Source organism: Melanostigma gelatinosum, assembly GCF_949748355.1.
Source record: "Melanostigma gelatinosum genome assembly, chromosome: 11".
In the NCBI taxonomy this organism is placed as follows: Eukaryota; Metazoa; Chordata; class Actinopteri; order Perciformes; family Zoarcidae; genus Melanostigma; species Melanostigma gelatinosum.
This window is the reverse complement of record NC_136644.1, coordinates 1,886,035-1,909,177: the sequence shown is the minus strand read 5'-3', so window position 1 is coordinate 1,909,177 and position 23,143 is coordinate 1,886,035. Positions and strand designations below refer to the sequence as shown.

The 23,143-nt window shown below is 45.8% G+C and overlaps 1 protein-coding gene across 2 annotated transcripts; it reads right to left on the bottom strand.

The window, feature by feature from the left end:
- Window positions 1–1,978: 1,978 nt before the first annotated feature.
- Window positions 1,979–22,572, bottom strand: ccdc85al (coiled-coil domain containing 85A, like). 2 transcript variants are annotated; one of them, XM_079278245.1, is made up of 4 exons: window positions 21,946–22,572; window positions 19,645–20,743; window positions 4,094–4,151; window positions 1,979–2,168 (listed from the first exon to the last, which is right to left on the bottom strand). In XM_079278245.1, the coding sequence occupies exons 1-4, from the start codon at window positions 22,270–22,272 to the stop codon at window positions 2,150–2,152; spliced, it is 1,503 nt and encodes a 500-aa protein (XP_079134371.1). In that variant the 5' UTR covers window positions 22,273–22,572; the 3' UTR covers window positions 1,979–2,149. The 2 variants fall into 2 exon arrangements, with proteins under 2 accessions (XP_079134371.1, XP_079134372.1); XM_079278246.1 differs by lacking the exon at window positions 4,094–4,151.
- Between the last annotated feature and the right edge of the window lie 571 nt (window positions 22,573–23,143).

The window sequence follows — 23,143 nt, the reverse complement described above, 5'->3', positions numbered from 1 at the left end:
CACACACACACATGATGTGGAAGTAACAAATGAGCGATCATATAAAGTATTGTAGTACACTTCATTTACAGCACTATATAAACACAATTACACACTAAAGATAATGCTCTGATTCATTTTTACAACAGCACCAAAGATAACTTTCCTTTTTCTCTGCATGAGAGCAACATCCTCCTTATCACACAAATAGCCGATACATCTCTCCGTTTTCTTTTTCCTTCTTCGCACTGCAACAACAGTCACTGCTTTACAGATAAGAGGATCACTCAGCTGCAGCAGGACGTCCCATCGGAGGACGATATGCAGCAGCAGTGCCAAGATGTCTGATTCAAACACCAGCACAGCACCGACCCTCATTAAAGAGACTTTCTGGGGCAAATAAGCAAACCCTCTAATTACTCTGAGCAATCACATCAAATCAGATCAGTTTGCTTTACTGAGTGCTCTGGTAATACTTCAACCCAGTGGACGACCTAATACACATTGGCGTTTGTTCTGGCGGACCCATACCCAACCAAACCCATGACTCGATCTAGCTCGAGACGTTTTACAGCGAGCACATTTTTGGTTTTGTTCTTACATGTTCAGCTTTACCCTTTGATCAAATAATAAATACACACACGCACACAATGGTGTCGGAAATCCTTCGTAGTGTAGCAGATGTTGTAGCACAACTGGATTGAGGCTGTTGCAGGATGTGAGGGAAGGTGATGGGTGCAGAGGAAGGGGAGCTGGCTGTTACAGTTCCACCGACTGAACAGGAAATCCCTCCCAGTTTGACCCTATTGTTTGACAGGATGGGACATGGCAGCGCGTGAGGGTTAGGATGTGTTTTTGCTTGATTGTTTAAACTCATAATAATCTCTATTATCATATTGGTTTGCACATGTCCAAACAACTGAGAAACAACTCTCGCTCTGCTCCGTTCTTTTGTCATTGCTGCTGTATGTGACCAATAGATTTCTTTCCTAACATTACAATCAGCTTCACGACGTGTCCAATGTGACTTTTGGCTGCAGGGTCAAAGGTCAGCACACACTCACCCGAGTCATTTCAGCACACGGAAATAAAAGCTGAACAAGCGATGCACTTTTACATAAAGAAGTCTGTTTATTATTTGTTATATATATATCATATGCATCTTCATATAATAGTTCTAATACCAGTAAGTCAAAAATAATAATCATATTATATTTATATATAGATATATAGAAAACTAATCCAATAATCTACTTTTTACTTGGACTTTACTTCCTTGTAAAAAACAACATGGAGAAACGTATAATCTTCTCCCCAGCTTCAATATATAGGCGCTTTAAGGGAGCAAAGAATATCATACAAAAAAGAAAAATAACACCTGAACATTGCATCTTATAGAACTAGAACATCTGTCAGCAGCTTGTAATGGTGACCATCTCGGTTTAAGACACAGGAAGAGGCTGTTTTCTTTTCTTTGCTCGAACATCTTTGACAAATATGCTTTTTGTTTGTTTTTAAATTCAGTTGAAATGTCTGAGAACATTGAAGACGACGGCAATCATGTGATCGGCTGGATTTGAGAGACAGAACATTAGATTACACCAGTCTCATTACACACTGAGGATGAGGGGTATCTGAAGATGAAGGGGAGGAGGCAGAGAGTGGTTAGACAGTCAGGGAAAATATAGGTTTACTACAGCAGGGTATAGAAATTCAAATGTATGTGCTTCTCCACCAATGATGTACATTTGTAAACAGAGGGTAGCAGCACAAACAGCGCACTGTCCTCTCCATCTTCTCTCACTGATCCCCAGCATCCCTCCCTTTCTCTGGGTGCTCTACGGGAGGTAGCCGTGTCACGGTTGGAAGGGAGAGATATCCTCTCTAATCCACTGAGCTGCGGCAGTCTCTGCGAGATTTACCAACCAATAGCACCCCCCCCCCCCCGGAAACCCCCTCCTCTCATAAACTCTCAATATGTAGAACTGAAAACATGGAGGCAGGCTGTTTTCAGGGCTGTGGACGTGGAAGAAGCCATGGACGGCGGGCCATCCGGAGTCGTGGAGGATGGCGTCCACTGGCTCTCGCGTCTATCGAGGCCAGAGACGCAGGAGGGCTGCACCGCTGCCACCTCTGCTCCGTTTGAGGAGCCTATCTGGTCAAGTCGGGGTCAAGAGGAGGCGTCAAAGCTGCACAGGAATAGAAGAACAAGAATAAGAGTTCTCGTTATTACATTGAAACGTTTGTGGGGCACTATTGACTGATTTGATGAACACGAAACACCGGCGGATAAATGCACCTGAGCCACTGCATGCCTCTTTGTTTGGAGTGTTTGGCAGCAACATGCTTTCATAGACTGTGAAGAACCTTTCAGGGATTGTTGTGCTCGGATTGACACGTGTATTCCATGAGATGTTTGGTGAGTATGTGCCGTATTAAATTAACTTGTTGTTGATCACGTACCTATTGAGCCCTGAATGAAATCAGGACGACCATAATACTCAACCATCAGAAATACAAACATTCTGTTTGTCACAGCAGACATTTTGACTTGTTATTGTACGAAAAGCAAAGGTGTTGCTACTGTAACAACATAAGCGACGGCTCGATCGGTTCTATACACGTGTCCCAGTCGGCCGTGACAGTATGGAAGCGAGGTAGCACGCACAACAACAGGGCCCTGAACCTGAATCAGATAAATGGAATCTAAATGTTGACCTGTGAATGTGAAAATATCATATGTGAAAAAGTCTTCCAATGCCAGAAAGGTACAGATCACCTGACTCTGATACCAACACAATAATGGAGTTTAACCTTAAAGCCAATATTCAATTCTTACAAAAAGCCTGCAGTTGTATCTGCTAATAAATTGTTAGTACATGGATTTTGGTCCAGATGCACCAGAGCCAAATGGATTTTTTACAATCTGGCAACCCAAAAGACGCTCTTGGCTTGTTCCTGAACTATAAAGCATGAGCAAATGATTTATTAACCATAAATAGCGCCATTAGCAACAACTTGTCAGATAGATAGAAATCCTATGAAAGCAAATGAAACCGACAGAATATAAGTGAGCAAGATGTTCGTCACCGCAGGCGTCTGTGTTGCTGATCAGCGACACATCCTTTTGTTCCCGCCTGCGTCTTCCTCTACCACAGCGCAGAGCCCGGGGACGGCCATAGGACCCGACTCCAGCACATGAAGTACACCTTCTGTTCCTCACCTGAGTCATTGATATTTCAGTGTGAGATAAGATGGAGTGGGCTGAAAAAGCACAGGCACAGAGGGAATGACGAGGTGAAAAGACTGATGTGGAAGAAAAGGGGGATGCGTTCCCTGGTTGAAAGGGTCACCATATATGAGAGGATGTGTTTGTCATGAATGTTTGTATGCATATGATTATGCATGTTTGTTATGCATGTTTGTATGCATATGATTATGCATGTTTGTTATGCATGTTTGTATGCATATGATTATGCATGTTTGTCATGAATGTTTGTATGCATATGATTATGCATGTTTGTTATGCATGTTTGTATGCATATGATTATGCATGTTTGTATGCATATGATTATGCATGTTTGTATGCGTGCGTGTTCGGGCTAGTGGGGGCGCGACTATCCTCTGGGGAGGAGGTATGTCTTGTCTTGCAGTCATTAAATATTAACATCTCGCCCTCCCACTGGGACCTGATTGAAGATGGAGGATGGCACACGGGGACGGGACAGGGTCACCCCCATGTAGTCCCACTGTAAACCCACTGTGACTCCACCTGGGCCAGACCAGAATGCAAACGCATTAGTCATCCGGAGCTGGGACGCTGGGCTAACTCAAGGACTGACCCTGCAATGACGTGGGATCACAACAGAATATGAATCTGAGATATTGTCTCACCTCATGATTATCAGGAGAACAGAGTAAACATATTCTATTATCCTGTAAAATCCTGTGAGAGCAATTTCTGATTGTCCTCACGAATACCCTCCAACCCAACTGCTAAATGCAGAAAGGTTTCAAGACTCAGCTAAAGGAAGCCCTCTGTGGGCCCTCGTGGAAAGAGCACACCATGACCGTCATTGGCTGTTCTTCTTTTTTCAAAGAGAGGGGTCCTTACCTGTCCCATACCTTGACATTTCTACAGTTGTTGGTGCAGCAGCCGGCTGATATCAAAGCTGTGACAAAGAGAGAAGAAGAGAGAGAGACGAGTTTTAAATGTGTTGTTTGGACAAGAGAGGAGTTCCTCATTAATCGAATGCTTTGGAGCTGACAGCCGTCTTTTCATACCGCCAAAAAAATTGAAATTTAATTTAGATGATGGAGTACTTAAAAGAATGTATTCACGGAAAGATATGTAAATGATGGAATTGGTAATGTTCATCATTGTCCCAGACACCACTTACGCAAAAACTGACTGAACCATGTACCGTACAAAGGAATGTTTTCACAGTATTTTCTTTTTTTGCCGAGAGTTAGATGAGGAGATTGATTAGCTTAGTTCAGCAAAAAAAAACTGGAACCAACAAAACCCCAGATTACTGTATTCATTATTTAGTATGTCAACAGATTAAACAAAAGAGATATAACGTGTTAATAAGTGAGCGTTGGAGGTGCTGGGGGGCAGAGGTCTTCACTTTGGACACAGAAGGCCGTTTCCCTAGCTTTCATACTTTATGCTAAGCTAGGCTTATTGCACCCAGGCACTCGCTGCATATTTAATTCAGATGTTGGTATCAGAATTCTCATCTAACTCTAAGGCTAGAAAGCAAATAAGCGCATTTCCTTCTATGTGTACAGTGCGTTACATCTCACAGGCTTTCATCTTTGTCTTCTATGAACTCAAAGAGTTTTGAGACAGAAGTAACAATCTAGATGTGCAGGTAGATGAGCTTTTAGAATCCGCTGAAAGACATCGTGCACTCCCTCGGCCTACGGCCACCACTTAATGACGTGTTGTGTAGAGCAGCATTCACAACGTTTCCACATTCTCGTCTGTTTCAATCTCTGCTGCAATGGTGCAAGTGACAGCGAGCCGAGTGGCATCAACCTTCACGGAAAATGTGAACCATAATGTACAGGTACACACACACACACACACACACATCTGATTGATCAAAGCGTATCAACTGTAGGACGGGAAGATTACCTGGAGCAACAGCTGGAGACTAAGGGGGGCAGACAGCGAGAGACCGGATCGAGGATTCATCTCGATAGTTTCAACAGAAACATGCTTTTTCACACCGACAAGTGTGAGACATCAAACTATATTGCAATAAACACGATTGTCCTTAAACACACGGCGGGCTCTGGACTCCATCTTGACATCCCTGACCCAAACATCCTGCGCTGTTTTTTTCTCCTTGGCAAGAAAAATGTTGCTGTCAAACCAAATAGTATAAATGTAAAGGTGTGCACGACACACAGCATCCGCCCTCGTCCTCTCTGGCTCTGTGAGCACTTCTGGTCAGACCTTGGTTTGGTTAAGCGGTGGAAAAAGAATGCCTTTGCCTTAAAGCTGTCCAAGCTTTATATATATATATACATATATATATATTATCCCTCTGTACCAACTTTTGCCCTTCAGAACAATTCTTTCATCCTGCTTGATATCTCTCTCTTGATATTGTCTTTCGCTCTCCACAAACAGTTTCCTCCCCATGAGCCTATAATCATGTTTTCAGCACATTTCCTCTCCTTGGCGCGCGAACATCTCTCATTAAAGATTCATGACGCTCTTGTGACCGCCGAGTTCTGCGAAAGATTCCGGTAGCCACCTTCACTGAGTTCCCTGCCCCTTCCAGCACAAAGAGATATGAATGTCAGGATGTACGGAATGGAATTGATTTCACGGCTGAAGCGGCGCTCGTAGAGCAGATAGAGAGCGGTGAATACGTGATCACATGTCACACGAAGACAAACAAAGACACAGGAAGTCTGTAGGAAGTGCAGCTGATAGCTGGAAGCAGGACTGTGTCTGAACATGCTCTGATAGATCGATGCAAACAGAGTGGTCCAGCAATTGGATCGATGCCAGAGAGCTGAAACATGAATTTGTGTTGGTTATATTGATGCAGAAAATTAATATTAGGCCCGCATTACAATGGGATTAGTTCCAGATGTGTTCCAGATGATTTCTCATAATAAACACATGTCTGCGAGGCCTTATCATCACCCGGCCATATGACGGTTGGCGCCTCATTGTTCTTGAGCTCATTACCTTGTCTGGGACACCCCGATCGGTTTCACACGTTTCATATTTTTGTCTCGTTGCATCATTTTCTTTTGTCGTTTTCCGGCTTGTCGCTCTCACAGTCGATGCACCTGCAGTGCTTGCAGTCAGGAATCAGAGTACAACGGTTTGAAAAATCAGTCAGTAATGAAAGACGCCGAAATATTCAAACAGCCGGCGGAAACGACACGGTTTCTTGTTCAACGCATGAAGCGAACTCAGTTCTGGGTCTTTGGACTCGCCCGCTCAAGCACAAGAACAATTAGCTGAAATGGATTTTGCGTCTCAAGGTCTGCAGTCACACACACAGGTCACAAGATTACAACCTGCTGGCTGGTGATGCAGCAGTGCTGTTAACACACAGCAGGCATGTGCCAAAATCCAGGAGAAGTTGATCAATGTCCAATAAAACCTGCCTTGTGATCTCTTCAAGGAGAGTTATACGGAGAGAACGTACAGAGCGCTTAGACGGCGTTTTGTTGATTTCGTTAAAAGCAGGACGTTAAAACCAAAATTGGATTTAAACGGGATGTGAGAGATGTGTAGAGGAAAAAAGGCTGTGTGTGGGTCAGAGCAACAGGACATAGATAATGTGATTACTCAAGAATAATGTGGGGCCTAAGCTCCTTTAAATTGCACCTCTGTACAGCAGAGCTCGAGTGAAAGGCTCTAAATTTCCCCACAAAGAGATGTGAGAGATTGGATGGGGAGGAGCTGCTCCCACACTGAATAAATCACTCCGGACGGGGAACCCTGTTCCCTGCTGCCAGACACCAGTTATTAACTCTGTATAACTCATAATCTTAGTTCATATAAGAGATTCAAGGCTGTTTATTATCAGATCCAATGTCTTTTGTTTCATGAAAATTTGAGAAATACGTTACAAAAATGTTAAAGTAGGCTGGGTATCCGTATAATTTGTCAAAACCAGTAATCACGTTGTTATTGACGTCTGAATCGAGCCAGTAAAGACAAGAACCCCCCCCCCCCCTCCCCCTCCCTCTCTCAACTGATCAATGCAAGGTCATTTCACATGGCCATTCCCTCAGATCTCCTAAAAATCGGCCACATAAATAACTCAGGCCGGCTGGGCAGGACGGCCTGAGGAGATGCGCGGTAGATCGGTGACCTTCCGTTTGGCTGTAGCAGTCAATCAGACCATCGGGGAGACGGTCAGTCAGCCAGCGAGGCCGGCTGCCAGCAGAGCTGCTTGTCTTGACGTCCCTCGGTCAGCTACTGTCAGTGCTGTTACGTGCAACTCTGGACGACGCGGATCAGCTCTGAACGCATAATACAGAGATTATGAGCGGCCGGAACACATTTACCAAGAAAAGCAGGATATTTATGGATTGAAGTCTGTATTTGGTCAGTCTCACAGGAAGGCCCCAGTCTTGTAAGGCTAAACTTCAAGTGGATAGCAGGTCTGGGGTTCTTCATCGCTTTGGTTGCTTCTGCTGCACTCGATCGTAGCACCGATATGCTTATGACTATACTTGGGTTGTCAATCCTGGACGAATCAGCTGTCAGTCAGTGTTGGAGAGACCCTGGTGGCTGGTCTTTCTTATTCAAATCAATAGAAATGACACTACGGGAGAACTCCTTTGTGTAAAGAAATAATAACCCCGAGGTGTCATTCACTGAGACTGGCCTTTTCGAACTCAAGCAAAATGGCTGCTTGAGGATGTCCTAAGCCCACCTGCTCCCTGCAATCATCTTCAAGTCGCAGACCCGCCCGCCCCCTTTAATGTAAGACCCCCGACTCGACTGATGAGACACACAGGCTGCACAGCCACTCAATTTAAAGAGCTTTATTTTCACCGGCAGCATTGGAGCATGTAGAATCATGAATTAAAATCATAATCAACCGGACCCACTTTGGCAGAAGCTAAACTGCGATGCTACTCGCTGACATTTAATTGCTCCTTGAGTCTGAGGTTGCTGTGCAGAAAAATAATATTGTCCACAGTCCAAGCTGGCTTCTCCCTTCACAAGCCAAGAAAAAGTCTCTTTCCCCGGCTACGCTCGGGGCTAGCATAGCATGCTCAGGTAGCACGCAATTAGAGCCAGGCTTTAATATTATCTGATTTAGATTTCAAAAATACTGCACAATCATTTTCATATCTGCTTCCTCCAGACAAAAAGCGTACACATTTTGTTCTCGCCTGCTGTACCGCATCGTTCATTTTTACCCATCTGGGAATTTATAGAAACATATTTTTTAGACAACCGTTACCCGACCCGGTGCAGGATTCTGTTCCGCAGTTTCTCCAGACATTATGTGTAATATAAGAAGCCAAGCTTAAAGTCATTACACTATTGTTACAACAATGATAGGAAATGTTACAATGTTGCACGTAGTGGCTTCACATGGCAGTAAACGGTAACTTTTGAATACCCAGAAATCATGTAACACAAAAGAACACCAAATGACAAAAAGGGCCAAAAACATCTGCAGTTGGTGAGTCGAGGAGTGGCTCCACATTTTGGGATATATACTCACTCGCTTTCTCACAATGTGTTAAATATGGAGCTGGAGCCAGGAGGTCATTAGCTTAGCATAGCATAGGGAATGAAAGCAGGGATAAACAGCTCTGTCCAATCTTCTCAAAGCGGACGTCTGTTTAATCTGTGCACAGAAATGAACAAACAACACTTTGTGGTTTTATGTGGAGTCTTTATGTTAAGCTAAGCTAACCATCTCATGGCTCCATGGTTCATGCAAAACAATGAGAATGGTATCAAATGTAACTCTTGACAAGAAACTAAATAAACACCTTTCCCACAATTCTTCATGAGAAACAGCTGAACTCTTATTGAGCCTTATTGCTGGATGTCCTTTACGCATATTTCACCTAAATCACTCGCTGCTCGTAAAGGGACGATTTTATTACTGGTTCAAATATCTTCATTGTTATATTTATTTTAGGCTATGGTCACAAAAATTCTTCTTGGTGTTGGTTTAACACCTTTTTCTTATTTAAGCTCACATTTATCGTCCCATTAGACTCTGCAGAGTATGAAAATACAGGAATAAGAGAAGGAAAGCTGTCGTTCTGTTATAATTAATGGTCGTCTGTGTCAGAACTATAATGAGTGTGAGGCTGAAGAGATGAGACTAGAGCTGGATAATTGGAGCCCAGCTAAAAGGGTTATGTGTGCGTGTGTGTGTGTGTGTGTGTGTGTGTGTGTGTGTGTGTGTGTGTGTGTGTGTGTGTGTGTGTGTGCGTGTGTGTGTGTGTGTGTGCGTGCGGTTATATTGTCTTTGCGATCTCAGTAATACAAACAGACGTGCACACATCTATATCAAACGGGAAAGACGAGTCACGTGCAAAGCCATGCATGGAGTAACTGTAGACGTCACATTGCCAGGAATGTGTTTTGTAAGTGTGCTCGCATTTTAAATCTTTGTTCTTAAATCAACCATTTGTGTATTTCATATTTAAACCAACGAGATCAGCAGAGCAGGAAAAAGAATACGATCAGAAAGATTTATAGAAGCTGTGCTGGTGCAACGTCAGCCCTTAATTCTTCTTTACATCTGTTGTCCTCCGTGTTCAAGCCCCCTCCACCTTCCACACGGCTGTGTTTTCAGTCACATTGGTGAGCAGCGCGTTCTGCTGTAACTCTCAAAGGTAAATCAATTCAATATTTCAGCAGATATAAACTGCTGTTGTCCTTTTTTAACATGTCACCGCCCATCACTTCTCAGTGCTGTTGAATAATATAACAGGCCGGGCATAGCGTGTAGATCATTGTGTGTGTGTGTGTGTGTGTGTGTGTGTGTGTGTGTGTGCGTGTGTGTGTGTGCGTGTGTGTGTGTGTGTGTGTGCGTGTGTGTGTGTGTGTGGCTCAGATGGGTCCGGATGAGACACAATATTGGTTATTGCACCAACTGTGAATGATGTTAGATTTCCAGCGAGCCACCATTCTTTGCTGCTTCTTTCAGCGCTGAGGATCAGCATCTAATGGCTTCTGTCTTCTCAACTCCCACGAGCCTTCGGACCTCGATGACCGATGTCCTGAGGCTGAAACTTGTTTACACGCTCTCGGACTCTTTTGTCTCTCCCCTCCCTGATGAAAACATCCAATCCTTCTGTAGTCGTGCCTGTTAAAAGGCCCTTTGTATTAAGATAGAAATAATGCAATGCATTGCATCAGATACAGAAAAACAATGTTGAGGCATGTTTACTTCAGAACAATGCCGGGAAGTATAGAAGTTAGGTACGATTTTGCCACGAAAAGCCTGCGGGATGAGCTGAAAACAACGGGGCCTTCGGGGTTACAATAGGTGTGGACATTTACATTCTTCTGCTCTTTAAATAAAACATCTTTCACACTGCTCTTCTCACATTAAAGAAGTTGAAATAGCAGCTTTAGCCCTCCATCATATAAGATACAAATACTGCATCCCATGATTGAAAACAGAACATGAATATAACGTTTAGTTGCAAAATAAACTGTAAATTCCTCAGTCAGCATTTAGAGAAACTATTAAAAAAGTAACACACGAGCACAGAATATAACCACCGAGTACAGTTCAAAGCAACCCAAGAAGTACTTCAATTCTATGTTTGACCTGCAGCTAATGCTCCCAGGAAGCCCGGTGAAAGATGTAATTGAATGCACCTTTTTGCTGAAAGAGTAAAGGAAATGAGCCGGTCTGGAGCAGTGGGGGGGAATGAAATTGATTTCAATATCTCCGAGAGGAAACCTCACAGACCAAAATACTTCTCTGGAACAGAACAAGAGATAATGATGGGAATATGGCCAACCCTCTTTACGTCGGTAGGGTAAACCCATTCATCCGCAGTAATGGGAGCTGCACACGTGCACCGCTGTCATTCTCATCAGGAAAAACATTACATCAAATGCACATGATGCACAATATGGGCCGGAGATTCATGCCCCAGGAAATGGATAAGTACATCCTGCGTGTTGGGAAAGGGAGATAAAGACGCTGTCGGCTGCAGCGGTTTTGACTTGTTATGTTCCCAACATGTTATCTCACTTTCTATCTGTAACAGCTGGTGAGGCTGTAAAAACCATCACCAGCAACGCAGCTCATCGCCACGGCTTGATCAGTGACACAAATACACAACAGACAGGCACCATAAGCTAGCCGAGCAGCAAGACTGTGCAACGTTTTGAAGGAGAATAAGACCCGTTCATCCTCTTACAGATTAAAAGTTGGATTCATCAGCACAAAATTCACCATGGCTCAATTCAATGCACTCAGGGGTTTTGTACCTGGTCTGGTACCAGTATCTTCTGATGGCTAAGCTTTGAACCCCTTTTCAGACATGGAATATGTGGAACTGTTATGCAACATGAAGGAATCATGGATTTTATAAAGTATTTTGCTGTATAATCCTTCATTAACGACCATTAAGAATTTGCTGAATTCCCCCGTAAATTTTCACATCATTCAATAAAATTAACTGGTTATGAAACAGTCTCAATTCAGTATGCCTCGTTATGATCTTAAAATGTAGATTAGAGCCCCTAAGCGAGAAGATTGACGATTTCTATGTATTATTCTTAATGCTGGTCATCTTTGCCAGCGGGTCAGATTTCGGCAAAATCAGACGAAATCCTGCAGGTTCACCAGAAACATCTTCAGCTCAGACTCCTCCAGCCAGGAGCAGAGCTTCGCCTCGCTGCTCCACCGGTCCACGGGTCAACATCACCACGCTGCTGGAGGCCCACTGGAGGGAAGGGAGGCACAGGAGAACCAGAACCAGAACCAGGACTCTCAGACGCTTCCTAAAGGGACTCTGGTTCACAGAAACACTACGCTTTGTCCCCATGGACCGCCTACATCAACGAAAATGAAAGGTTCCTCGCAATAACTTTAAGTTGGGATGCTTGTTGGATGAAAAGCCAAATTATAAATTCTGGTCTGACTGTGATTGTCGTTGTACAATTTTTGTTTCGTTATTTTTTTCCTGCACCACAAAATGTTGAAATTGCCTAATTACAGTGTCCAATGTGTTTTATTGAACAGATTTTAATGATTTTCTTTGTGCATAAGAGATGATTAAGATCAATTTGAATGCACTTCTCTTAACATGCATTAATCGACATTGAGTCGTACAAAGGTGAGGTAACTGAAGACTCACATTCATTTCTCATATTACTCTGTTAATGCTCCTCAACAGACTGAATGAACAATATAAATAACTCATTGAATCTATGCAAGTCATTATGGAGTAAACAACATCAGATCTTCACGAATCAAGACGCCTCAAAAGCTGCCAAACATACAGCTGCACACTTTGTACATGTACCTGATGCACTCAGCTACATCCGCCCAGCTCCACTCACCTGCTTCACTCCGGCCTGATCACCTGATGCCCTCAGACTGCCAGCTCTCAGCGTGACACACAGCTACGGCTGAACAACATCATCATCATGCAACATCGCTGAATGTGGCTACTGCTGGTGACTTTGGGACTGACATGAGGTTCCCTCAGGCCCAGTGCTGCCCTTGTACACGGCAGCTACTCAACTTCCAGTTAATTACCTGTCCTAGCAAGCTAATTTCCTCTTAGCTCAGTGGGCCGTTCTCCATCGGCACGGCGTGAGAGGACAAAGACTGCATTCCACTGGGTTTGCGTGTCGACCGGATGACTGGGGCTCCTGTGGAACATTTGTCAGATACCTCTGGGGTTTGGGCCGCAGCGACGCCCGCGTGCACGCCAAACAGCCTGCTTCATAACTCACACAGCTACTTAGCTGTGGAGCTGCTGGTGGGGGGAAATGTTTGGGTGCATCCTGCAGTGGCCAACTGCTCCGCGTCTGAATACTGATCGAATAATCAGTTATAAAGATAAATCATCACATTTACGTACATCAGAGTTCCAGAATGCTGCACATGCACACGCATCTTCATCTTGATTATATCCGCAGTGCATTATCCTTCTCCCTGCCTCCCCCTGATTTATAATTTAGGCTTGCCAAAAATAATTTGTGTTCTCTTGTTGGAGACATTTCACACTCCATTTCCCATTGACATCACTGTTGTCATGAGGTTTGTGTTGACATTATGGGTAAAGGACCAGAAACGTAGCGTACATTGTTTGCTCCATCCAGCAGAAGCGAGCTTTAAAGAGACAAAGCTGAGGGCGGCTTGATTAAAAATGACAATGATATGCACCGGAGGTAGATTTAAAAAAAAAGCCTAATCATGCACTCCTTGGTTAATGGCTGCACTGATGGCCTACAGGGGGTGTTTTGGATAATTGGTCTCAGGTGTGATTACAAATTCAAATGCCATGATAGCATTTAAAGGTAACATTTTCCCTTTTGCGGGGTTTTGATAAAGACATCCACCTTGGGACACGAACGTCTCCGATGGCCTCAGCCCTCTGGAGCTTCTAACCTGCTCTCATTCCTTCACTGCTGTACAAGATAAAACACATCAACAGTTGGTCAACAGCCAGTGGAGGGCCAAGTTCAACCGGGTTGTTGAGTCCTTGAAAGAGGAGAACAAGACGTTCAGAAAGAACTGGGTGAAGGAGGCAAACCATGTCAAATTTGCCTTGGACAAAAATAATGTGATGGACTTGGACGCAAAGTTGTAAAAGCCGTTGTTTGTAAGAGAGAAGGAGAATGTCACTGCGCTCAAAACTCAGCAAGAGAACTTTGACCTGGAGAGCTACGCCACGCGGAAAGACAGCGAGCTCATCCGGATGAGATGCAAGCTTGCTGCAAAGGAGGAGAGCTTCCAGAGAGAGCAGGAGCAGAGAGACGGAGCAGAGAGATGGAGCAGAGAGATGGAGGAGGAGCGCCGCAACCAAAAGGAGGAAGAGATCAAGCTCCTGACACAGCAAAACGCTGACCAGGTACATAACCTCAGCCTTCAGGAGCTCACCCAACAAACTGACAAGGAGAAGGCGCAGTTGAAGGAGGAGAAGAAGAAGGCCAGGAAGGAGGCGGAAAAGATACTGAAGAAGGACAGGAAGGAGGAGGAGGAGAGGGAGAAGAAAGTGAAGAACGAGAATGAGAAGAGAGAAAAGGAGCAATTGAAAAGACAGAAGAAAGAAAAAAGAGTTGATGGAGAAGAAAGAGAAGAGGAGGAGGTAGAAAAGAGAGGAGCAACATCCTTTCTCTTCTCCTCACCCATCCCCACTATACCCTATCCCCATCCTTCTTCCTACCAAACACCCTCCCACCCATTTACTCCCCCACCACCACACACACACACACACACACACACACTCCAGCCCCATGCTGGCATATACCGTAACATCATGGTAAAACCCAGTTATCCTACTATCGCATACCGTAATCCAGTATGCGGTAGTGCACCGTAAAAAACAGCACCTTACTGGCGTTCCTGCTGCCAGTAAGTTACCGTTAATTTGCAGTGAAATTGTTTAGAGTGCAGCTGTGACAAACATTTGAGTTTCTTCACGCCTCTTAGGCTGTGGGACTTTACAATTTGTCAAGGGGCTGCTTTCCATCCTTCGCCCTGGCAGACGAGCGAAGAAGAGGATAGAGTGGAGTCAGAGGAAGAGGAGAAGTTGAAGGAGGGGAAGAAAAACAACCAGCAATACACTAAAATACTTCCTCAACCCTCTTTCCTCAGCCCAGCCTGGCAAACAGAACAGCCTCCAGCCTCCTCCAGGAAGAGGTCTTTGTAACCAGAGTTCTCTCTGTCCGACAGCTGGTTGTTCACACTGGCACCCAATTAGGATGGAAGGAGAGAGAAAGGCAAGAGAGAGGGGGAGAGGGAGAGAGATAGCCTGGCTTTCGCAGTGACAGTGGAGAAGGAGAACATGATCTGAGGCCAACGCTTCAGTGATGATTTCCTGTTTCAGACAGGCAGCAGCACTTTCCAACAACAGCCGGGGGAGCTGGAGAGTCTGAAATGATGCTGCAATTATAGATTAATATATGAATCTATATAATCTCATTCTATAGAATGAGAATGCATGAGGCAGTGCGATGATCCGTGCTAATTCAAACAGATAAAATAGCATAAAATGCACAAGAATGGAGGATTATGCTGCCAGTGTCTGTCCGTTCTCATTAAGTCAACAATACAGTGGCTTTATAAGAGCTCAACACAATGCAAGTGAAGAAGCGTCTTCACCCATGTACAAAGTACAAACACATGCTGAGCATTTAGAAAGAGCGCTGCAAGAAGCTCACAACACAATGGAAAAGTGAGGATGTGACACAATTGTTGTTGCCATCACGATGTACAAAGAGAACTGGATACAGCGATGGAGACGGTGCCCGTTTGTCTCTATGAAAGTCAAGCCAAAGAAGTTCGACTTCCAGATATCAAATGAATCGGATCTTCCGCAACCACGGGGCCCATAGAGCAGGGGTCCATAGAGCAGGGGCCCATAGAGCAGGGGCCCGTAGAGCAGGGGCCCGTAGAGCAGGGGCCCGTAGAGCAGGGGCCCGTAGAGCAGGGGTCCGTAGAGCAGGGGCCCGTAGAGCAGGGGCCCGTAGAGCAGGGGCCCGTAGAGCAGGGGCCCGTAGAGCAGGGGCCCATAGAGCAGGGGCCCATAGAGCAGGGGCCCATAGAGCAGGGGTCCATAGAGCAGGGGCCCATAGAGCAGGGGTCCATAGAGCAGGGGCCCATAGAGCAGGGGCCCATAGAGCAGGGGCCCATAGAGCAAGCGCACTTCTTTTAACCCATCTGCTCGGTCTCACTTTAAGGGCCTAAACATTTCGATACTTAGGTATGTTGATTTATCTCAACAACAACAAAATTAGCTGCTGATTTACAGACGTCTCTTTCCCGATGTAAGTCTATGGGGAAAATATGTTTGGGCCCCATGACGTCACATGACGGACCCGTAATACGGTTTGGCCACAATTGGCTTCAGAGTCCGGCTTGGTTGTCGTGGTTTGTGGTTTATGATGTTGTTGACCGTCCGCTGTGATCACATGATTCAGATGTAATAACAAGCAAAAGGCAAATGGTCAAATCTGCTAACGTCAGTTGTCAACAGGAGGCAAAATGAATAGCGAGAAATAAGTTCACATAGTTTCAGAGATAACTAAGACGTTTGAGTGGTGAGGTGACCTGTCGTCATCATAAACTGTTTCGTGCCTGACACATAGCAGCAGTAACTAAGGGGAGGGCGTGGCTTTACCAACGGTCAATTGCAGTTTTACACTGTGCGTGTGTGTGTGTGTGTGTGTGTGTGGCATGCATTGGCATCACAAGGGCAGAGGTTCTCACACACACACTGTAGTGTCTTTTTTTCCCATGCAGCCTTTCTTTTCTCCTCCCGATCATCTGAGCAGCTTAAGCTAATATGCAGAACTTGCGATTGCTGAAGCAGAAAACATGATCAAGTCTCTCCTCTTTTTGAAAAAGCCCCTCTGCACTGCAGAGATCCTACAGGCTTAGCCAACAGTCTGTGTCAGGAGACTACAGTGTTCATGGCTGATTATCTTTCACTAGAGCGAGTCCATCACATGGGAAGATGGACATATTTGATCTGGGTCTCAGCTGAGCTGAAGGTTTCATTGTTTATTTGCACTTTACAGGCTTTACGGGCCCATTATTTTATACGGGCAAGACAATATGTATTGCTATTCAAGCCACATGCAGTTATTGTATTTTGAATGTATGCACTTGGTACTCCCTGAATTCTCTAAATGCCTTTTTACGAACATCCCTTTTGTGTTTTTCCGGGTCATTGTTGAGATGAGACGGCTTCTTTTCTTCTGGTAGAAAACTGAAGATTTCTATCATTTTACAAAGTAAAACTAAGAATGCTTCTCGTCGTTTTGGAGATCATAGCCCTCGCCCCGGCTGTAAACACAACAGAATAAGTGTGATAAGCTGACCAAAGCAGGCAGCAGCAGTTTGTATTGAAAGGCTGCAGAGGTCAGAGTGATGTTTTGCTTTCATCTTGGATTTTGTGAGGAATTGAAATGGCCTGAGCCGTTGCTGTCGAGTGGCACGTGTACATGATACTTTGATTAGTCTGAATAAAACACTGCGACAGTGACACTGGATGGGACACATCCACCCAAATCACACACACACACACACACACACACACAAGCACATCAAAAAAATGAAATAATCCTGTGCAAAGGGCTTAGAGGATAATCCAAGTGAGTGGAGTGTACTACATCGTCACAGGAATCAAATTCCCTCTTCGTCCAAAAAAGGACATGGCGGTAAGGATGGGCCAGTGGATGACAGACGCAGACACAGAGCTGCTCTCTTTACTTTACTGTTTGAATAGTTCAATCTGTCAGCAAAATTCCAACACCAAAATACAGCCGAAATGTTGACGCAATTCATTTCGTATCAACACCACAAAAGCAAAATCTTCCACCTCCGGCTTAGTTTGCATGTCTCGATCGAACTGTGCTGTGACACTTGAAGTTAGTGTCCTTGTCAGGTCAGTGGAGGCATGGCGTCGCTGTGAGGACATCCATGATAGAGATAAGCAGCCATTCTGATATACCGTTAGGACTCTACAGCAACACACGCACACGTTTCTCACACACAGGCTGAATGAAGTCTTTATGAACCTGGTTAAAGGCTGTTCGGTGCATGCATTTCACTCTGAGCTAAGTTCACAACAGTTATGGCAAACCACCAGACATGAGGGCCAGTGAGTGCCCTGTGCACTCGCAACATTTTCCAATTCAGGATTTGCGAGGCATTAATGCGGCGTGGCCTTTTGCAGACATCATATGGGTTTCAGGTTACAAGAAGATTGAAATATCATATGGAGCTGCAGAGTGCAGATAGAGCTGAAATAGAAACAGAATTATGATCCAACTCAGAGTTGTGTACGTGTGTGTGTGTGTGTGTTCACAATAATCCACTGCAATCAGTGGAAATTGCAAAACGGCTCGAGAGAGCATGTTTACGAGACTGTTAGTGTGAGGCTACAGTGGCTGTGTTGTAATTATTGTACTTCAGCAATTTAGTGTTTCAATTTAACAAAGTTGGGAGGATGTTTACAAAGAGGATGGTATGATATCCTGACTGTGTCTCCAGTATGACTTATGTTCCAAAAACACTACATCTCCCATAATGCAGCTCAATATGGCCTCTTTGTTAGGCCATCCCTGTCTGACTCCATGTTTGTAACAGTCTTTCTGACACATTTTCAGTTTCCAAAACCAACGGGATGACCCTGATGACATCACAGTTACATCATCAGGCCATCAGCCATGACAAAGCTACTCCAGAGCCACAGATTACATCATACAACTGTTCCAGAGGCCATAGTGCTCCCTGTGACTCGTGAACCGATCTTCATGTGTAGAGTCTGCCCCTTCGAGTAGCACTTAAAGGTCACAATGAGATAGATTGTCTTTTTAGAACGAATACATATCAAATCAATAGTTATAAATGACTTACCATTCAGTAACATTATTATTATGCTGATGTTTTTTGTGCGAGACTTGTTTAATTCGTTTGTAACGACTTGCTTCCTGTTGCGGCCTCTTTGGCCAGGTTGTCATCGTAAATGAGAAGCTGGTTCTGACTCATCTGGTTAAATAACGGTAAAATAAAACCAACAACAGCATCTCGTGCACATAACTCCTGAGAGGTAATTGAACTCCTTCCTGTACGTGTAGGATGTGCTCCACTCTGTGGACACTGTTTCTGTTCCTCTTGTAATATCAGCCTTGTTTTCCAAAGTCAGGCGGATATTTCACCTTGAGGAATTTGTCCTTTAGCTTCTGCCAGCTCTGTGCCACTCAGCACTTTTTCCCCCGGACTCCAGAAATCATTATCAGCCACCGTGGGGTATTTAAACAGCAGCCGAGTTGGTACTTTGATATTCCTCCTTCTCTCTGACGTCCTTAGCTCTCACTGAGATCGGCACAACTGCAGCAAAGTCAGGGCGGTGATTCGTGCGCGTGTGTCGCAACGCTACAGCACACACTGATATCTGAGCGCCGCTCATTTGAGTCCAATCCGTTCAATTCAGATACAGAACGTGTAAAATAATGAAACAATCAGAACCCCGGATTTCCTCTCTCATCCACTGAGTCAACCCACATCCCTCTCGAGATGCCAAAACAATCAATAATGCTGCACATTTATTCCACTGGTCAGAATGAGGAAGAGTTTCTCTGTCAAATAAGTGCATCATCGCATGTCACGCAGCAATCTTCCTTTCTTATGTTTACATTTTTGCAGAGACAAATAGATTATCGCCAACGCCACATCCTTCTTGTACAGAGAGACAACACGATACCAACACTTGAGAAGATGTTGTGTTAACTGTTGGTGCACTAGTGTGTGTGTGTGTGTGTGTGTGTGTGTGTGTGTGTGTGTGTGTGGGTGTGTGTTTGTGTGAAACTTTGAGTGTTGCACAACGTCCTCCTCTGCAAAGTTTTTAGAAGTAATTAGAAGATCAAAACACGGGATGATCACATCACATGCAGTCACATCACAATGCACACACACACACACGCACACACACACCTACCATTCATGCCATTGTAGATGCTCCGATGGTGTGGCGACAGCTCGTCTCCTGCCGGCCTCCTCTGCCCGTCTCTCACAGGGCTGCCAAACTTCACATGGTCAGGGCTCATACTGTACTGGTGCCTATGAGTTTCGGGGCTGCCCCCCTGGACCACGCAGCCCTTTTCATGGTGCTCTGAGGCCCCTAAATGTGCCTGCCTGGGCTCGGGGCTCCCGCAGCCAATACTGCTAATGCTGCTCCTGTGGTGCCTCTGATAGAGCTCCCCGCTGCCTCCCTGACCCAGGAAGTGCTGCCTCTGGCCCAGGAGGAGGTCAGAGCTGTGGTGCTTGGGGTGCTGCTCCGGACTGCGTCGGCCCACGTTCCTCCCGTATTTTTCCGGGCTGAGGCCCCGCATGGCTCGGCTGTGGTCAGGCACGGATATGGAGCCGCAGCGGGGCCGGCAGAGCTGGGGCAGGGTGTATGGGTACTCCAGGCTTGTACTCCGGTGGCGCCCAGTAGGGTGCTCAGGGCTGGGCACCTCCCTGTCTACTCCGCTTATGCTTCCTATTCCACTGATGCTGCTGCACCTGGGTTTGTGCACAAGCTCGGGGCTTCCTTTTTCCCCACCGCTACCAACCCCACCCACCCCTGGAGCCAGGTGAGGCTGCTTATGTTGAGGGTGGTCGGAGCTGTCGGCGCTCCCTGCGCTGGAGGTGCTGCTCCCGTCCCCCACGTCTCTCATCAGGAGGCCCTGCCCGGGCACCAGCAGCAAACTACTCTGGCTGGTTATGGAGTTGCGGCACCCGCCCAGCCCTACACTCCCTCCCCCTCCACTTCCTCCACCCCCACCTCCTCCACCTACCACCCCTTTCTCCTCGTCCAGCAGCAGGCAGAGCTCCTTCAGCTCCAGGTTCTCCCGGATTACCTCCTCCTGTCGGAGCTCCAGCTCCTTGAGTTTCTGGAGGTAGAGGGTCACCTCTTTGCGCATGATGCTGGCACTGTACCGTCCCAAGCGCTGCCACTCCCTGGATACACGCTTGCCTTTCTGGCGGTCGTCGTCCAGGAAGCAGCACAAGTCCCGCAGCTCACGGTTGTCCTCCTGCAGCTTCTGATTAATATCCTGAGAGGAGGAGAGGGAAAGTGCAAGAGGAAAAGAGAGATTTAAACTGAGGCCCTAATCAAAAGCTCTCGTAAAAAAAGACAATGCTGATCAGGGCAGAAACAACACCAATGTGCTTTTAATTTGGTGCAAAATAAGATCATTTGTCTTCTAAACTCCAACTAAATCACTGCAACCATTGTCCAATTTCAATCCATTTCAGCACTCTTTTAGATATCAGTCTAACGCCGCAATCATAATGAAATACAATTCTAATCCTGTCTGTCTTCCCCACAAAAGCACTGACTCACTGTGTGCCATTCAATGTGAAGTATAGATGAGAGCGCTCTGCAGGAGATGGAGAGGCCACACGGATATAAAACTGGGTTAGAGCAGTGAAATCACACACCCCTAACATTTTACACCCAGCAACATTTACTTACACATCCCTCCTTCACCTCCCCTAGAGCTCCTTCCTCTCTCCCCTCCCTCTCACACTCTCTCCCTTTCTCACCCCTCCAGCTCTTTCCTGTGTAATTAGGCAGCTTGGATGTGTGGAGAGGTGACGAGTTCTCCAAGAAAGGAAAATGATCCCCATGTGTTTCCTCTGAGGCCACCTCAGGCTGGGTCTCAGCCTTATCTGTAAATGTTGTGGACATTGTGCCAAAGTCGTCTTATTAGCAGTGCAGAAAATGAAGGCAGTAGAAAGGTTACTGCAAAGGCGAATGTTTGCATACTTTCAAAGCAAATGCCACGTTGCTCTAAAGGCAAGATAGTACTGCACAGATGTATGTGCAGGAACTGTCTAGGAATGTGAGGTGTGTGTGTGTGTGTGTGTGCGTGTGTGTGTGTGTGTGTGTGTGTGTGTGTGTGTGTAGCTCAGACAGAGAGATCTGGACGCCAGATTTGAGCATTGGCATTTGAATAGATTCTTCAGTCATCGGAGGAGGACTTTTTACTTTACAGCCAAGCTGCATCAAATTAAACTGTTGTTGACCTAAATGAGGTTGAGCTGCCCATGAAGCTATAGGATCTATACGTGCATCTATCAGATCCTCATACAGGCCCTCACAATGGCACAATGAACTTCAACGATACCGTCTATTCTCACAGCATGCTTGCAGACGCGCTCATTACGCAGCAGCACATCCCTCATGCTATGCGCGTTCTCAGGTGCGCTCCAAAACTATGATCTCATCCTTCACCGATGCGCGCCCCCTCACCTTCAGCCCCCTGATCTCGTTCAAGTGCAGCTGGAGGCTGCGATTGACCTCTCGGATGAGATTCCCGTGGTCCAGAATCACGCTCATCTTGTCGGCCTCGGACCGCCTCAGCCGCCGCACCAGATCCTCCTTGGTCCACTTGAGCAGCTCCTCGTCAGTCAGACCGGAGATGTCCTCCGCTGGACTTTCAGTCTTCGCTATCGACAGCTGGAGCTGGGGCTGGGGCTGGGGCGGCGGAGTCGCCTTCTCCATTGGCACAGCTCCTCCGGCACCGACAAAAAAATGGCAGAAAATAGTCAGAGGCTCGCTGACAACCTCCGCTCGCATCCGCTCCCCGGTCGACTTGAGGTGGAAAACGGTTACCGGCAGAAAGTCCGTCGCATAGTTCGGCCTTTTTTGTCTTCTTCTGTTGCTCGCGACTCTTCCACTCTCTGCTACAGAGCAACAGCTGACGATGCCGGCTGAGAAGCTGCTCTGCTGTCTTATCACTGCAACATCCTCGCAGCCAGGCTGAAGTGTGGCCAGCCTACTCACGGTGTGAGCTGTCGCCTCGGTTCAGCTACATCCAAATTTGGTCCCAAACGTGGTCAAAGTGAGAAAAGCTTCGGCGGACAGTCGGTGCACACACACACACACACACACACACACACACCTGCCGCCTGCAAGTTCAGCACACTGCGAAAAGAGAGAGGAGAGAGTCCGCTGTGCACGGCAGAAACACAGAGAGGAGAGGGCGCTCTCTTCCCCTCTCTCTCTCTCTCTCTCTCTCTCTCTCTCTCTCTCGCTCTGTTCTCTCTCTCTCTCTCTCTCTCTCTCTCTCTCTCTCTCTCTCTCTCTCTCTCTCTCTTTCTCCCTTCAGGGGTTGAAGCTTCACCGAAAATGCTGCTTGGTTACAGCGCCACTTCATGTTCAGAGACGCGCTAAGCAAGCTGTGTGAAACGCTGAGTTCACTTCCTTTACTTGAATTGCAAGTGGGAGAACCCAGGTTTCATCTTGGCATATAAAAGCGAGCAGGCTATTTTATAGTCATTTTATTACTCCTTTTATTTTCTTCACAGCATATATTTCAATTATCCTCATATCCTATGGAGTGCATTGGATACATTTATTTTTTGATGTAAATTTGGAGATCAATTCCATCACAACAAAATAAATAATGATTTGCTTTTAACATGACTTCATTCAGATATGCAAGAGT

What these genes read in the sequence shown, in the direction of transcription:
- ccdc85al (XM_079278245.1), bottom strand. Translation starts at nt 22,272, where the DNA reads ATGCGAGCGGAGGTTGTCAGCGAGCCTCTGACTATTTTCTGCCATTTT. An exon ending in ACGAGATCAGGGGGCTGAAG is followed by an intron (nt 20,744 to 21,945) that starts GTGAGGGGGCGC and finishes TCCTCCTCTCAG; the next exon opens with GATATTAATCAGAAGCTGCA. An exon ending in CATCTACAATGGCATGAATG is followed by an intron (nt 4,152 to 19,644) that starts GTAGGTGTGTGT and finishes TCTTTGTCACAG; the next exon opens with CTTTGATATCAGCCGGCTGC.